The following is a 19,019-nucleotide window of genomic DNA, read 5'->3' as shown; positions in this document are numbered from 1 at the left end:
ATAGATTAGGTGACTCTCCATCCAATCCAGATAATGATAGCTGTAGGAAACCCAGAAGTATCTGTGGAAGATTGAAAGAAATGCCTCCCACAAGTGAGAATATTAAAATCCTAATGATAAACTGCCAAAGTATTCGCAACAAAGTGCCAGAATTTGAAGCATTCATGAAAAGCAGTGAAGTCACATAATGCTAGGTATAGAAAGTTGGTTGAAACCAGACAGTGATAGGCAAATGGGAAATGGAGGTGGTGTATTTGTCATAGTAGACAAGAAACTCAAATCCACTGTCATAGAAATGGAAGTTGCATGTGAGATTATTAGGGCTAGACTCAGTATCAGGGGTGGGCATAAAATGATAACTGGATTCTTCTATCGCCCACCAGACTAACCTCCTGAAATAACCAAAAACTTTAGAGGAAACCTCAGTTCACTTGTACGTGGGTTCCCCAACCATACTGTAATAATCAGTGGACAATTTAATCATCCAACAACTAATTGGGAAAATTACTGTTTTGTTGGTGGTGGGCATGAGAAGAAATCCTGTGAAACATTACTGAATGCCTTCTCTGAATACTACCTAGAACAGATAGTTAGGTACCCCCAATCATGATGGAAATATATTGGATCTAATGGCAACAAATAGACCTGACCTCTTTGAGGATATTCACATAAAAACTGGTATCAGTGACCATGACGTGCTTGTGGTAATAATGATCATCAAAGTACAAAGGACAACTAAAACAAACAGAAAGATATGCATGTTCAGTAAACTAGATAAAAAGTAGTCGTGTTATATCTCAATGAGGAACTTGAAACTTTGAGGACAGTGTACGAGCATGTTGAGGAACTGCAGCTCAAGTTTAAAAGAATAGTTGACCATGCACTGGATAGAAATGTACCCAGTAGAAGAGTTCATAATTGGTGGGAATTTCCATGGTATACAGTCTCTGTAGAGAAACTTCTAGAGTAACAGAGATTACTGCATAACAGATGTAAAACAAAACATAAGGCTATAGATAGAGAGATGCTGAATGAAACGCATTTGGCTGTCCAGAGAGCAATGCGTGATGCCTTCAATGACTACCATAGCAGAATATCGTCAAATGTCATTTTACAATATCCAAAGAAAATCTGCTCATATGTAAAGTTGGTGTCCAGCCCTTAGCGAATGAGGCAGGAACTGAAATTGAGAGTAGCAAAGCAAGAGCTGAAATTCTTAACTCTGTTTTCAAATGTTCTTTTACCAAGAAAAACTCAGGATAACTGACCCAATTTTATCCTCGCACCAGCAAAAATGTGAATGAAATCTTTTAATCTGATGGAAGGTTTTGCATCAGTGCACACTCTGCTGCAGAGTGAAAATTTCATTCTGGAAACATCCCCCAGTCTGTAGCTAAGTCATGTCTCCACAACATCCTTTCTTCCAGGAATGCTAATTCTGCAAGGTTCCCAGGAGACCATTTGTGAAGTCTGGAAGGTAGGAGACGAGGTACTGTCAGAATTGAAGCTATGAGGACAGGACATGAGCCATGCTTGGGTAGCTTAGATGGTAGAGCACTTGCCCGTGAAAGTCAAAGGTCCCAGGTTGAAGTCTTAGCCCAGCATACAGTTTTAATCTACCAGAAAGTTTCACAGCATGTTATCTTGGGTGGAGAGTCATCATCAGATGTAGAAGTAACTTCGGGTGTACCCCATGAAAGAGTGTTGGGATCCTTGCAGTTCATGTTGTATATCCATGACCTTGCAGACAATATTAACAGTAAAATCAGGCCTTTTGCAGATGATGCAGTTATCTATAATGAAGTACCTCCTGAGAGAAGCTACATAAGTATTCAGTCTGAGCTTGATACAATCAATGTGGCGCAGAAATTGTCAACTTGCTCTTAATGTTCAGAAATGTAAAATTTTGCACTTGACAAAACAAAAAAACATAGTAACCTATGACCGTAATATCAGTGAGCCACTTTTGGAATTGCCCAACTCATACAAATACCTGGATGTAATAGTTTGCCGGGATATGAAATGAATGATCACATAGGTTCAGTCATGGTTAAAGCGGGTGGTAGACTTTGATTTATTCGTAGAATTCTGGGGAAGTGCAGTCAACCGGCAAAAGAGATTGCTTACAAATTGTTAGTGTGACCCATCCTAGAATATTACCCAAATGTGTGGAACCTGTAACAAATAGGACTAAGAGGGAATATTGAACGTATACAGAGAAGGGCAGCATGAATGGTTACAGGTTTGTTTAATCCATGGGAAAGCATCACAGAGATACTGAAGGAACTGAACTGGCAGACTCTTGAAGACAGATGTAAACTGTGCCGAGAAAGTCAGTTAACAAAGTTTCAAGAATCAGCTTCAAATGATTACTGTAGGGATTAACAACAACCCCCTACGTATCAGTCACATAGGGATCGTGATGCTAAGATTAGAATGATTACTGCCTGCAGAGAGGCATTCAAACAACCATTCTTCCCACATTCCATACATGAATGGAAGAGGAAGAAAGTCTAATAACTGGTACGATGGGACATACGCTCTGCCGTGCACCTCACGGTGTTTTGCAGAGTAGAGATGTTGATGTAGATATAGATATAAAATTGCTATGAACATATTGAGCCCCATGTCTGGACAACTTGCAGCCTGAACCATGCTCCAATTAAATCCCAGGCTAAAACAGAAAACAAAAATTACATCTGCAGAAGCAGAAAAATGCTTTATTGAGTGTGCAGTATTATAAGTTTTTCGCCCTTACCTAGCAGTTAACGGGAAGTAGCAAGAAGACTGGTGATGGGGAAGTTTCGTTAATATTCCATCACTAGTTATGAACTGGATGCTTGCAGCTCTGTCACAGACCAAGTAAAAATCTTCCCTCCAGGGAGATTGCAACGGGGAACCAATACAGCCTTCACTTTACGATGTGATTGTTACTGCAGAGCTAGTGAAGAGTTACAGCATTTGTCTCTCTCCCTTATTCCCCTAGTGGTGGCTAGAACAGATAAATCAAAACTTAATTTATGAAGTGAACATAATATGGAGGGCAGTGACATATACCTTTTAAAATGGTTGTCGTTTTTCTTGTTTTATAGATGGAGAGTGCAGTGTGACGTTGAATGACGCTTATATTCACCACTGACATTAATGATTTCTCCTCCATTGGCATTCAATGATTATTTGTTAATGCAATCTGTGACTTGTTGTTATGTCTACAAGAGCCAAATTTGGCTGTAGCCTCAAGCCATGTAGCACTTCTGACAGATTAACTTCAACCATCATCACACTCGTCTGACTTTCGGGGAAGTACATATTTGATTGTAACAAAATCAGGCAATAGGAAGTCCAGCATGGAATAACTATAATATGAGAAGAATAGATTGCTACTCGCCACATAGAGGAGGTGTTGAATCACAGTCAGGCACAATGAAAAATATTGCTAAGCATGTAAGCTTTCAGACAAAAACGTCCTCCTTGTGAAGTAGAAAACACGCGCACATACACACAAGCACAACTCGCACATTGCCGTTGTCACTGGGCACTGGGGCCTGAGATCCAAAAGTTGTGCTTATGTGAGTTTGCATTCCCTCTTTTGTGGAAGGAAGACTTTTTTTGGTCTGAAATCCTAATTTTTTAGCAGTATTTTTCATTATGCCTGTCTGCGACTCAGTGTCTCCTCTGACTGTAAAAGGTGTTCTAGAGCTTCTGCAGGCTAACTAATGAATAATTTAAGATCTACATATCACCTCCGTAATGATGCAAACTGTTGAATGTTAATTTATAAGAAATTGTGAGTTCATTGAGGTGGCAAAAGTCATGGGATACCTCCTATTGTGTCAGACAACCTATTGCCCGGCATAGTGCAGCAGCTCGACATGACATGGACTCAACAAGTCATTGGAAGTCCCCTGCAGAAAAGTTGAGTCATGCTGCCTCTATAGTTGTTCATAATTGTGAAAGTGTTGCAGGTACAGGATGTTGTGCACGAACTGGTCTCTGTTATGTCCCATAAATGTTCGATGCAATTCAGGTCAGTTGATCAAGGTGGCCAAATCATGTTCTCGAACAATTTTGACCGAGTGACATGTTTGGTAACATGAAGTTCATGAATGACTGCAGTGATCTCCAAGTAGCTGAACATAATCATTTCCAGTCGATGATCTGTTCAGTTGGAGCAAAGGACCCAGTTCATCCTATGTAAACACAGCCCACACCATTAAGAAGCCACCATCAGCTTGCTCAGTGCATTGTCGACAGCTTGGTTCCACGGCTTCTTGGGGTCTGCACCATACTGAAACCCTACCATCAGCTCTGATGAACTGAAATCGGGACTCATCTGACCATGTCTCAGTTTTCTAGTGATCTGGTGTCCATCTGATACAGTCAGGAGCCAAGGAGAGGTGCTGGAGGAGATGGTCATGTGTTAGCATGGATCATTAATGCCAAATTTTGTTGTGCTTAGTGATACATTTGTTGTACGCCCCACATTGATTTCTGTGGTTGATTCATGCAGTTTTGCCTGTCCGTTAGCAGTGACAACACTTCACAAAAGCCACTGCTGTCGATTGTTAAGTGAAGGCCATCAGCTACTGCGGTGTCTGTGGTGAGAGGTAATGCCTGAACTTTGGTGTTTTTGAATTCCATAACAATTTCTGAAATAGACTGTCCCATGTGTCTGGTTCCAACAGCCATTCCACTTTCAGAGTCTGTAATTTCTCTTGTGGCCATAATCACATAGGAAACATTTTCACAAGAGTGCGATTGACAGCTCTGCCAGTGCACTGCCCTTTTATACTTTGTGTACATGATACTACTGCCATCTGTATATGTGCGTATTGCTACACCATGACTTTTGTCACCTCAGTTTAAAACTTCCATGACACCTTTACATTTTAGTATTGGTAGAAAATAAAGCTAAAGTTGTCCTGTGTAGCTGCAATAGGTATTTATAGTCTAGTTATCTCAAATATATGCTTAATATGCTTAATCTCATGTTAGTAAATTGTCGAAGTGTCTGTAGCAAGATCCCCAAGTTAATCTCCGAAATAAACAGTAACAATGCCAATATTGTATTAGGTACCGAAAGCTGGTTGAAACGAGACATAAAAAGCAGTGAAATTTTGAACTCTGATTGGACAATGTTTAGGAAGGATAGGACTGATTTAAACGCAGTTGAGATCGATACTGCATCGGACTGTGAAATAGTCTGGATAAAGCTGTCAATCAAACAAGGAGTGACCATTGTATTAGGATGTTTTTATAGACCACCAGCATCCGCAACAAACGTCACAGAATGTTTCAGGGAAAGTCTTGAGTACATAGGAAGTAAATATCCAAATTATCCATTAGTTATAGGTGAAGACTTTAATCTAGCATCCATTGACTGGGAAAATTACACGTTTATCACAGGGGGCAGAAGCAAAGGAGTGTCATTAATGAATATAGTCAGCTCCAAGCATTCACGGCGGACACAAAGATATTGAGCATCTTGGGTCGGAATTTAAAGGTATTTCCCATCATGTGCTAGAGAAGTACGTCCCTAGCAAAAGTCTAGGGGAGGGAAAGGATCCACCTCGGTACAACAAACATATTAGGAAGTTGCTGAGAAAGCAGAGAATTTTGCACAGTCGTTTTAAATGTAGTCACTGCCCCACTGACAAAAATAAATTATGTGAAATGAAAGCAGCTGTCAGAAGGACAATGAGAGACTCTCTTAACGAATTTGAAAGCAATATTTTATCTGCAGATTCTAAAAATAACCCCAAAAATTTTGGTCGTATGTAAAATCTATGAACACTACAAATAATTCAATACCTTCTCTTGCTGACAGTATGGGTAATGTAACTGATGATGATAAACAGAAGGCCGAAATTCTAAACCTAGCTTTCAAAAACTCGTTTACGATAGAGGACTGCAGCACCATTCCCCCTTTCAATTATTGAACAAACGAAAGGATGCCTGACGTAGTGTTTAGTGTATCTGGGATTGTAAAACAGTTAAGATTCTTAGACGCCAGAAAGGCATCTGGCCCAGACGGTATCCCTGTAAGATTTTATGTTGACTATGCTATAAATATAGCACCATTCTTATCCGTCATCTATCAGAGATCATTGGAACAGTGGAAAGTTCCACGGGACTGGAAGAAGGCCAGGTCATAGCAATCTATAAAAAGGATAGAAAATTGGATGCACATAATTACCAGCAAACTTCACTGACATTGATTTGTTGTAGAATCATGGAACATATTTTGTGTTCAGACATAATGACCTTTCTAGACTCTGAGAAGCTCATCTGCAGAAACCAGCACAGTTTTGGGAAACAGCAGTCATGCGAGGCACAGCTGGCCCTCTTTCTGCATGATATACAACAGGCTCTAGATACCGGCTCCCAGGTTGATGCCATATTTCTCGACTTTCAAAAGGCGTTCGACTCAGCTCCGCACTGTCGCTTGCTACAAAAAGTGTGCACTTATGGTCTATCCAATGACATATGTGGTTGGATAGAAAGTTTTCTAACAGACAGGGAGCAGTATGTCGTCCTGAACGGGGTAACTTCAACAGAAACAAGAGTAACTTCAGGTGTGCCCCAGGACAGCGTAATAGGTCCCCTGCTTTTTATGATTTACATAAACAATCTGGTTGATTGATAGCGGCCTTAGACTGGTTGCCAATGATGCTGTAGTCTACAGGAAAGTAGTATCACACGAAAGTTGTGAACAAATCAGTGAGGATTTGCAGAAAATAAATGTGTGGTATAATGACTGGCAGTTATCTCTCAATATTAATAAGCACAACCTACTGCATATAACAAGGTGAAAATCCCCGTTAATGTATGGGTACAAAATAAATGATCAGTCTTTGGAGCCCGGAACATCAGTCAAGTATCTGGGTGTGACTATTCGAAATGATCTCAAATGGAATGATCAGATTACACAAGTAACAGGTGAGGCGAACTCTAGATTGCGGTTTATTGGTAGAATCCTGAAGTGATGCAGTCCTTCAACAAAGGAAATAGCTTACAATACGTTAGTTCATCCAGTCTTAGAGTATTGTTCATCTGTATGGGACCCTTACCAGTTGGGTCTGATTCAAGAGATTGAGAAGGTCCAAAGAAGAGCGTCAAGACTCATGACTGGTACATGTAGCCATCGCGAGAGCGTTACAAATCTCATAGAAAGTTTGAAGTGGGACACACTTGCAGATAGACAAAGCACTAAACAGAAGGGGCTGCTCACTAAATTCAGAAATCCAATATTCGTCGAGGATGTAGAGCATATATTATTACCGCCAACTTTCAAATTGCTTAATGATCATCATTCAAAGATACGGGAAATAAGAGCTCGTACTGAGGTGTTCAGACAGTCGTTTTTCCCTTGCCCAATCTGCGATTGGAACTGATGCAGGGAAATATGACTTTGACGTGAATTGTGCCCTCCGCCACACACCGCTTGGTGGCTAGCGGAATATATATGTAGATGGAGAAATTCAGTATGTCTAAGACAGAAAAACAAAAACAATTGTGACAGTTGTTGATTTATGGTGTGTAGTGTGCAGTAGTTGCAGGCAAGTATTGTTAGTGACTGTTCTCCGGCCCTTGAACCTAGATACATGAACAGGAATAAAACTCATTGGCATATATTTCCGTTATTCTGGCCCTCAGCAGTTACATCTTGAAGGTGCAAGCTGTACACATTTTCAATCCCACTCAAGGAGCACATCTGTTGTAGAAACATTCTTACTGCTGGTAGTATAACTGAAACTTGCCAACAATGTAGAATATGTTTGGCAGCTCTGTGACTGTTAATTCTTATATAGGAACAGAATTATCTTGCTAAATTCACTTGATATTTTCTTGTCATTTCCACTGAATAATGTAAGAGATTCTCACTGATGGTGTGACATGGGCTTATCACTTTATCATTTTAAGTCGAGGAAGATCTTTCCAAGTAGAAGTAGCAAGTAATCTTATGTGTTATGTAGTTTTTTATGTGTCCTAGCCAGCACTGGGGCAGTGGGTGAGAGACAAATGCCACAACTGTTCGCTTGCTCTGAGATGATAGGGTCATGCTGTAAAGTGAAGTCTGCATTGGCTCTCAGTTCAAAGCTCACTAGAGACCAGATTTTTACCCTTTGTTTAGCAGAGCTACAAATAGCCACATCATAAAAAAATAAGGAAAGCTTAAGAAAACTACTCCATTGTAAGTGTTATCACTACTTGCAGTAATCCATAGTGTAAGGGCGAAAACCTTAAGATATTACACACTTGGCAATACCTTTATGTGAGTGTGTTGACATAATTTTTGGGTTTGGTGAATACAGTTTCATTTATTAAATGCTCTGTTTCATACTATTTGATATTATATTGGACAGCATGTAAAACAACATTAAACACAGACTATTTCTAAGTGCAGAGTGCATAATATCTTCCTAATTAATGCCAATTTAGGCACACTCATCTTATAAATACTTTGTTTTATTAAAATAGACTTTCATCGTAGTGTTATTGTGGTAACTTGTAGTTCATTTGTATTAGTACAGTGCACATTTTAATATTATTTTTCCATTAGTTTATCAAATAAACTAGCCATAAGAGAGAAATAAATCATCAAAAGTATATTCCCTCACTATCTAAAACAGTCTGGTGTGCAGTTTACTGATTCCATGCATTTTCATCTGGAAAGGAATTTTTGACAGTTGTTTGATAATTGGTGAAAAAAAGTAAGCATTTGGGGACACAAGGTCAGAGTAATAAGCGCTTAAGGGATGGGATAACTTGCCAAACAAAATCATGGATCCCCCCCCAAAAGGTGTCACAGATGTTGGCAACAAATATCAGCTGCATTGGGCACACCCTCTGGGGGAGAATTTGTAGTTCTTCTTAAGTATTCAACATAAAGGCATCATAACACATCACCAGTAACATTATTGCATGTGAATGCTCATTGAGTAAACTGATGACATTCAAGGAATAATGCAGTGAAAGTCACCCCATTCAATTTGTGATCCTTTGAAATAGAGCAGTTGTGTGACTGAACACGGCCCTTTTTCCAGAAACTTCCATATCCAGTGTTACCAGAACACACAGACAGCAGGACTTAGAATTCTCAGGGGCAGCAGGTTTTATTGGTGCCGTAAGGAATGATTCCCCTCCCCCCTTCCCATGAAGCGTGGACTTTGCCGTTGGTGGGGAAGGCTTGTAGGCCTCAGCGATCCAGATAGCTGTACCATAGGTGCACCCACAACTTAGGGGTATCTGTCGAGAGGTTAGACAAACGTGTGGTTCCTGAAGAGCGGAAGCAGCCTTTTCAGTAGTTACAGGGTCAACAGTTTGGATGATTGACTGATCTGGGCGTGTAACATTAACCAAAACGTTCTTGCTGTGCTGGTATTGCGAACGGCTGAAAGCAAGGGGTAATTACAGCTGTACTTTTTTCCCAGGGCACACAGCTTTACTGTACGGTTCAATGATGATGGCGTCCTATTGGGTAAAATATTTCGGAGGTAAAGTAGTCCCCCATTCAGATCTCAGGGCAGGGACTACTCAAGAGGATGTCATTATTAGGAGAAACAAAACTGGTGTTCTACGGATCGGATTGTGGAATGCTGGGTTCCTTAATTGGAAAGGTAGGTTAGAAAATTTAAAAAGGGAAATGGATAGGTTAAAGTCGGATATAGTGGGGATTAGTGAAGTTCAGTGGCAGGAGGAAGAAAACTTCAGGTCTGGTGAATACAGGATTATAAATACAAAATCAAATAACTGTTATGCAGGATTAGGTTTAACAATGAATAAAAAAACAGGAATGTGGATAAGCTACTAGGAACAGAATAGTGAACACATTATTGTAGCCAAGATAGACACGAAGACCACACCTACCACAGTAGTACAAGTTTATATGCCAACTAGTTCTGCAGGTGATGAAGAGATTGAGGAAATGTATGATGTGATAAAATAAATTATTCAATAGTTAAGAGAGATGAAAATTTAGTAGCCATAGGGGACTGGAATCAGATCATAGGAAAAGGAAGAGAGGGAAAAGTTATAGTGAATATGGACTGGGGGTAAGGAATGAAAGGGGAAGCCCACTGGTAGAATTTTTCACAGATCATAACTTAATCGTAGCTAACACTCGGTTTAAGAATTGTGAAAGAAGGTTGTACACATGGAAGAGGGCTGTGGAGACACTGGAAGATTTCAGGTAGATTATGTAATGGTAAGACAGAGATTTAGAAACCAGATTTTAAATTGTAAGACATTTCCAGGGGCAGATGTGGACTCAGACCACAATTTATTGGTTATGAAATGTAGATTAAAACTTAAGAACCTGCAAAAAGGTAGGAATTTAAGGAGATGGGACCTGGATAAGCTGACTAAACCAGAGGTTGTAGAGAGTTTCAGAGATACCATTAGGGAACGATTGACAAGAAGGGGGGAAAGAAATATGGTAGAAGAAGAATGGGTAGCTTTAAGAGATGAAATAGTGAAGGCAGCAGAGGATCAATTAGGTAAAGATATGAGGGCTAGTAGAAATCCTTGGGTAACACAAGAGATGTTGAAGTTAATTGATGAAAGGAGAAAATATAAAAATGCAATAAATCAAGCAGGCGAAAAGGAATACAAACATCTCAAAAATGAGATTAACAGGAAGTGCAAAATGCCTAAGCAGGAACGGCTAGAGGACAAATGTAAGGATGTAGAAGCGTATATCACTAGGGTAAGATAGACACTGCCTACAGGAAAATTAAAGAGACCGAAAAGAGAACCATCTGTATGGGTATCAAGAGCGCAAATGGAAAACCCATACTAAGCAAAGAAGGAAAAGCAGAAAGGTGGAAGGAGTATATATAGGGTCTATACAAGTGTGATGTACTTGAGGGCAATATTATGGAAAGGAAGAGGATGTACATGAAGATGCAATGGGAGATATGATACAGCAGGAAGAGTTCGACAAAGATTGAGAGATATAAGTCGAAACAAGGTCCCAGGAGTAGACAGCATTCCATTAGAGCTACTGATAGCCTTGGGAGAGCCAGCCATGACAAAACTTTTCCATCTGGTGCACGAGATGTATGAGTCAGGCAAAATACCCTCAGACTTTAAGAAGAATATAATAAACTTCAATCCCAAAGAAAGCAGGTGTTGACAGGTGAGAAAATTAACGAACTACTAGTTTAATAAGTCACAGTTTCAAAATACTAACACGAATTCTTTACAGATGAGTGGAGAAACTGGTAGAAGCCGACCTTGGGGGAAGATCAGTTTGGATTCCATAGAAATGTTGGAACACGCGAGGCAGTATTGACCCTATGACTTATCTTACAAGATAGGTTAAGGAAAGGCAAACCTACATTTCTAGCATTTGTAGAGTTAGAGAAAGGTTTTGACACTGTTGACTAGCATACTCTCATTCAAATTCTGAAGGTGGCAGGGGTAAAATACAGAGAGTGGAAGGCTGTTTACAATTTGTACAGTAACCAGACGGCAGTTATGAAAGTCAAGCAGCATGAAAGGGAAGCAGTGGTTGAGAAGGGAGTGAAACAGGCTTGTAACCTATCCCTGATGTTATTCAATCTGTATATTGAACAAGCAGTAAAGGAAGCAAAAGAAAAATTTGGAGTAGGAATTAAAGTCATGCAGAAGAAATAAAAACTTTGAGGTTTGCCAACAACACTGTAATCCAGTTAGAGACAGCAAAGGACTTGAAAGAGCAGCTGAACGGAATGGATAGTATCTTGAGAGGAGGATACAAGAAGAAAACCAGCAAAAGCAAAATGAGGATAATGGAATGTTGTTGAATCAAATCAGTTGACACTGAGGATATTAGATTAGGAAATGCGACACTTGAAGTAGTAAATGAGTTTAGCTATTTGGGGATTGTCGAAGTAGAGAGGATATAAAATGTAGACTGGCAATGGTAAGGAAAGCGTTTCAGATGAAGAGAAATTTGTTAACATCGAGTATTGATTTAAGTGTCAGGAAGTCTTTTCTGAAAGTATTTGTATGGAGTGTAGCCATGTATGGAAGTGAAACATGGACGATAAATAGTTTAGACGAGAAGAGAATAGAAGCTTTCAAAATGTGGTGCTACAGAAGAATGCTGAAGATTAGATGGGTAGATCACATAACTAATGAGGAGGTATTGAACAGAATTGTGGAGAAGAGGAGTTTGTGGCACAACTTGACTAGAAGAAGGGATCGGTTGGTAGGACATGTTCTGAGGCATCAAGGGATCACCAATTTAGTACTGGAGGGCAGCGTGGAGGGTAAAATTCGTAGAGGGAGACCAAGAGATGAATACACTAAGCAAATTCAGAAGGATGTAGGTTGCAGTAAGTACTGGGAGATGAAGAAGCTTGCACAGAATAGAGTAGCATGGAGAGCTGCATCAAACCAGTCTCAGGACTGAAGACCACAACAACAACAAGTAATGATTTGTACTTTGTCTCTAAGACTGTACATTCCTGTTTTGTAATTATCTTTTTAATTCTTTGGAAGTTCTCTGTTGTCCTTCCTTCAAGAATACCACATAATCAAATTCCAACCTTCTGTTTTCCGAAGTATTTCCATTGTGTAGTGTAGGTGGCTGGTGAATTCTTTCCCTTGCTGAGGTTACCATTCTCAACAAAATCTAAACCTGACACTGGTTCCACAGCTGTTACACACCTTGTTGAACATTCCCTGCTATTTGGCAGTTTGCACTTCTGATTACTCTAACTGTAATCACTTCTCTCTCTCTCTCTCTCTCTCTCTCTCTCTCTCTCTCTCTCTCTCTCCGTCTCCGTCTCCGTCTCCGTCTCTGTCTCCCTCTCTCCCCCCTCCCCCTCTCCCCCCTTCCTCTTCTCTCCCCCCTCCCCCCACTCTCTCTTTTTCTCTTTCAGTTTTTCAGTTTGTACTGTTCATTAATCATTGAAGTATTGTTATACAACTTATATCACCCTACTGCCCTAGAGTCTTTCAGTTTATTACTGCAACTGTCTGCAATCTCTTTGCAAATTGTGCACCACACGCTCATACAAATAAGTAGTTTCTGAAATTGAGAGGCAGCAGTGAATTGCAAAATACTCGTTGGCAAGTGTAAATAAAAGAGAGCCATGTCTTGAAACTTACATTTTCTCAGCCTTAGCTCAGTTGCGTAGCAATAAATACAGGACACTTACAAAGTCCATAAAACATTTTGAGAAATTTCTGTTGGTGAGTGGCTAAACATAACCTAGCAAAAATGGAGGAGAGTTGGGCAGAAAAAGCAATTGTGTACTAAGATTTGCCCATTGCCAACCAGTAGTGAGTGTGCAAAGGATGCTCCAGGGCATTTCTCACGAGACACAATTAGTTTACAACAGCATAACGAAGTGGTATAAGAAATGTGAAGAGGGTGGTTTGATGAACGTTGATGCAAAACGTTCAAGCTGACTGGACATATTGGAACAGATGGGAAACTGTATGATATGTGATGCTGTGAAGGCTCACGAAGTCTACCTATTGAACTAACGCAGAATTTAACGTGTCTCAGCCAACATTGTCAAAAATCCTTTGTAAGCTTTGCTGGATAGGCCACATTGTGGCTTCTGACCTTGTGCTACTCTAGTGACCACCATGATTGCCGGATGTTCCACCTCTACCATAGAACCCGGAAGACTTGCAACATCTCACCACAGCATCCATTCTTACTGTCACTCCTGATATGCTGGGTCAGGTCTGGACAGAATTGGACTACTGATTAATTGTGTGCCATGCAATGAAGGGTGGACACATATAACATGTATTAAAACTGTAAAAAAAGCATTGAGTGTTTGTCTTCCACATTCTGCATCATTTGGTACTTTGTTCTGGCCATTTGTCTGTACTGATTTTTTAAAATGTTTCATGAACTTTGTGATTAACCTGTAAGTGTGTCCCAAGTGTCCTGTTAGCACAACTTCAGTCGCAAGACCAGATGAGGACCCGATCATGTCCGCTGTTAATAAAACCAAACAGCAGTTCACAGAAGTAAGACAAAAAAGAAGAGAGAGATGGCACACAATGTGTCAAACATAAGAGAAGGATATTCTTACGACACCTGGGGCACCTTGATTTTCAGTGTGATGTACAGAAATGAACGATAAGGTGTGAGTGTGTTTCACACTTACTAATGCTGCAGTGAAACAGCCAAGGTCAAATGGCAAGAACACAATAATTCTTTAATACTACCAGGGCAGTTGGCTATCCTCCTTTGTTAACTAAAAAATGTGTGCTTTTGGTGATGAATACATTAGCAGCTAAGGAGTTGCCAGCCTTAACATTCAGGCTATTTACAATGCAGCAGAATGGATTGCTGCTGTTAATGTAAACTGTCATTTGTCAATACTTAAGACCAGGTATCTTCAGTTTTCTTAATGAACTAGTCCTTGCTTAAAGACTTTTGGGAACTGCAGGAGGCATATGACAATGGTAGACCTGAGGTAGGAGGGAGAAATACACTCAGAAACGTTGGTTTGAGAGAGAAACACAGGCATATGGTGGGAGTTTTTGATGTAACAATGGAATCTAATCACTTTATTTATTTTGCTTTGATAGCTGAAAGAGTTGAAAAGTGGGTGACTGAAACATCCCCTTATAAATCTTAAAAATGGTATTGAGCTTTGTCACTAGATAAAAACACTTAGTTTTATTCAATGGTGATTAGGCTTGGGTTTTGTTAAGCTTTAACGAGGCCAAACAAAAGTAAAGTTGCTTACAGATTTGGGCAATTTAATGAAAGTACAGTACCAAAGACCTTAGGCTGTTCAGGCAATTCAATTTGTTGCTGAATTGCATACTGGATGAGAATAACTGAATTTCTTATACTCATTGTTTTAAAATATGTGCTGACTTTGCACACAAGTTGTCTGCCTCAGAGTAAAAGCAACAGTATTAGAGAACCAAATGAGTTTTGTACTTAGTCAGCAAATAGGTATTAGTGTCACAGCAATAAAATGTGTGTATCTTGTCAGTTTTTCTGGATACACTAGAAAAAATGAATTGAATGTATCATTGTGTTAAAACAAATCCAAGTTGCTAAAGTGAGAAGATGCTTGAACATAATAGTTTTGTTTCTGTGTTTTGGGCAGAAATTATATTTTCTTCTGAACCACTCTGAACTTTGTTTCACTGTGTGTCTCTTGGACATATAGCAGCACGCACAGTACATGGCAACAGGAAGGGCAGTGGAAGAGGTATCCTAAAACATTACCACATATTCCTCATCGTAATCTTTCCACAGTTTTCAAAGAACCTAGTTTCAGTTTGAGTATAAAGATCAGTTTGGGAAATTATGTTTCTCATGACATTCAGCAAAGAGTTCATAAATTTACTTCTCAAATGAATTCCTAAAATTCAAATGTAAATTACTATATGTGTGGTGTTGTTCTTTTGGACATATCCAAAAGAACAAACATGGCACACACAATAATAAAGTGCCTGACAGCAAATAATGATAACTGCAATGTAGATACACACTATGTCTGAAACTCTTGTGGGAATCAGATGAAGCTGTGAGAAACGAAAATAGTGGACAGTGGACCCTACATGCATAGTGCACAGTGTGCGACAAGAGAATTTGGGTTGGCTGGAAAGAGTGCTCATATAGCCGAAGTGCTTAAGGTAACTGTTCACATAAAGTGGGAAACCCTGGTTTGAGTCCTGGTCCAATACAAATTCTCACTTGTCACCATTGGATTTATTTCAGTGCCATTTACATCCGAGTTTCTCTTACATCTTTAATATATAAAAATAATCGGTTGAAATTGTCTCTCTCTAACTTTTCATTCATTATTGATCCGTAACCTAGCAAAAAAAGAAAATGTTATTAACATTAACTGAAATTTCCATTGGCACTTGGCAGAACGTGATAATAATATTAAAAAGGAAAATGCGTCATAATGTTCTGCATTATTATATTTATTTGGTCACGAACTAGCTTTCAGTTTCTCAGGCCATCTTTGTGTGACAGCTGAACTTTCCAAAGGCAGATAAACATGATGTGTTACTCCCACATATATCATTTGTGCAGAAGTTACAAAAATGACGAAGTGTTTACATAGGAAAACATCACAATAATTGCATTAACTAAAAAAGGCAGCAAACATAATTTTTATATGGAGAAATATTTAAAAAATAATGAGAAATAAGATGAATTTACAGTTTGAATCTAGTATTTGTTACAAAAACTTAATTTAACAAAGGGGCAAAATGGAAATTGAGTCTGATAATTTACTATTAGGCTGGCATTCTGTGTCATGTGTTTCCACATTTCCAATTGGCTCATCTTTCTGCTTTTCTTGACAGATTGTAAAACTTCACATTATACATCATATACATGGTTTTCTGCTAAAAGATGATCAGCAAAGGTTGAATCTTTCTTTCCTAATCACCAACTTCTCTCATGTCCACATAGCCTAATTGCTATAGCTCTGTCCGACTGACCAATATACACTTTTTCACACTGCATGAAAGTGATTTTATATACTCCATGCCAAGGACTGTGGTTTGTCTTTACTATTGAATAAAAATTTTGATATGTTATTGGTATTATAATTGTCTGAAATGTTACCAATATATGGAACTTTGCACCAGGCTTTAAAAATACTGAGTGATTGCTGTTGGTCTGTATACAGAACTTTTGAAATTTTATTCATTTTCTTTTTTTATGAATGTTAACAATCAGGGCAGACCTATAACCATTCATCTTATTTCTCGTAATTTGTTAATGTTTTTAGTTAATGTAGTTATTGTGATGTTTTTCTGTGTAAACACTTCGTGATTTTCACGTGTTCTGTACAAATAATATCTGTGGCTTTCTGTGTAAACATGTCATCATTTTTGTATTTTTTGTACGAATAATATCTGTGTAAATCGCATATCACTTTTATCTGTGTTTGCAACATTCAGTTGTCACCTTTGGTCTATGAAGCTGAAAACCCATTTGTGACCAAATAAATATAGTTTTGCAGAACATTAGGAAGTGTTTTCGTTTTTAATGTTATGAAAATGTTATTGTTCAATATTTAGCTGGATTTGGGGTCTAAAGCTGGTGTTATCTGGTATATTGGTATTAGAATGTGTTTGTCTGACAGTGATTTGCCAAGAGAGAATAAAGAAGTTAAGTACAGTGCTTAAAAATATGAAATTTTAGTAAGTGAAAATTCAAGCAGCATTTTCATAATCTACTGCTTTGTGATACCCTCACATCCATTACTTATTATAATTTATGTGTAGCTGAATTTTAATGCAAAGTTTTATTCTTGTTGGTTTTGTAGTAGATTGTTTGGGTATTATGTACAAAGGCTGAAATACCTAGCATTGTCTTTTGAAAAGGAAGTAAAAGGCCATTTTGAAAAAGGACTGCCTTTGCTGAAATAATTTGTTTTTGTGTAACACGACTAATGTTTTTTCAGAGCTCTCCTGAAGAGTTGGTTGCCGCAACAGCCTATTTGGACTTGTGCCTGCGTAGTGCCACAGAACCTGGTTTACTGAGAGCTCTGATCCACTTTCTGCTGAAGCATGAATATGATGGATCCCGTCTCCTTGATAGTCTTGTGGCAAGAATTGCATCACCTTCTCCTCGGGTATGTGTATCTAGAACAGCAGTATTTGATTCTAGATTTTTTTTTAAATGTCGTTCAGCTTGCAAATATGGAAATGTGGATGTGATTTTGGATGTAGAGAGAGTTGAAATGCTTAAAATGATAATGAAGGTGGTTAGCAATTTGGTATTGGCAGCATTGTATATGACACAACCTTCTGACTAATCACATTGCTGTTATATCATTCAGTTTCTGAAGTATTGTTGTTTATGTGATAGGTGGTATAATGTTTGAAGTTATTTATGTAGTGTCATATTTACTGGAGCAACAATGCAACAAGAAAAACATTTAAACGTTTGAAGTAAGCTTACAGAGGTATTGCTGTAGGTTGAACGCTGTTGCAAGTGTTTCTGCCAATGTAAAAGTAGATTGTCAGTCAGGTGAAGATGACCCGCAACTGGGAAGGTTTTCTCACTTGACTGGTGACATTCAGAAAAATCAAGGATCTGTTGCACACCATCCATTGTCTGTCAGAGAACTTGTTTAGATTAGATTAGATTCAGTTTTCGTTCCATAGACCCCAAAAATGAAATAATCCTCATGGGTGTGGAAGATGTCAGTAAGTATAACGTAAAAACAAAAAACGTTTGAATATAATACTTACTACCGTGATCATTTGTCAGGAGATTGACACAATAGGTGAATACAAAGAGGTAAACTGGAACAGCTAATATTTACAGAATTAACACGCTGTCAGAATAAAACATTGTTATTCACTATTAATAAATTTATCATACACGAAATACCTAATCTTGACTGTTGTGACCAGGTGCCGTTGGAACTGACATCTGACACATATTTTTACTTAACAGTTTCTGTTAAGATATTCTTCGATGGAGCAGGAGGAGTTGTCTATCAAAAAGTCTTTCAAACTTTGTTTAAACTGTGCTTTATCTGAAACTAAGTTTTTAATGGTTGCTGGTAATTTATTGAAAATGTTTGTTCCTGAATATTGGACCTCTTTTTGGATCGAGGTAGGTGATTTTAGGTCTTTATGTAGATTGTTCTTATTCCTAGTATTGATAATATGTATTGAGCTATTCATTGGAAATAGAGATGTATTACTTGCAACAGATTTCAATAAAGAATAAAGAGGTTTAAGAGGTTGGAATCTGAATTGGTTTGTGTCCTGAGATTTTAATAAAAGCATTGAGCATGCATGGAGTTACAGCATAGTATGTTTCATGATTGAGATCTGGAAAGGAAAAGGAACATTGAGTAAACTTTGGTACAACAATTGTCAGAGTAAATGTGTTTTGGGTTCATGATATGCAAGCATTTATAAAATATTGTATCTGAACTTTTTCAGGAAGGCTACAGTCAGGAGACAACTTGTGATACCTATGTTATGATGCAGAGCATGGCCTTTCAGGTTTATCATTACAAAAGTTGTATATATTTAAAAAATCAGAGGACAATCCTCCT

The 19,019-nt window shown here is 38.6% G+C and overlaps 1 protein-coding gene across 2 annotated transcripts in view; it reads left to right on the top strand.

The window, feature by feature from the left end:
* LOC124623162 (FHIP family protein AGAP011705-like) overlaps window positions 1-19,019 on the top strand; it is a 238,587-nt gene that overhangs the window by 167,620 nt on the left and 51,948 nt on the right. For both annotated transcript variants that reach the window (XM_047148962.1, XM_047148961.1), the window contains exon 7: window positions 17,406-17,576. In XM_047148962.1, coding sequence (XP_047004918.1) covers window positions 17,406-17,576 — 171 coding nt within the window. The remainder of the gene's footprint in view (window positions 1-17,405; window positions 17,577-19,019) is intronic.

This window comes from Schistocerca americana, chromosome 7 (genome assembly GCF_021461395.2).
Source record: "Schistocerca americana isolate TAMUIC-IGC-003095 chromosome 7, iqSchAmer2.1, whole genome shotgun sequence".
In the NCBI taxonomy this organism is placed as follows: Eukaryota; Metazoa; Arthropoda; class Insecta; order Orthoptera; family Acrididae; genus Schistocerca; species Schistocerca americana.
This window is presented reverse-complemented; position numbering and strand designations above follow the sequence as displayed.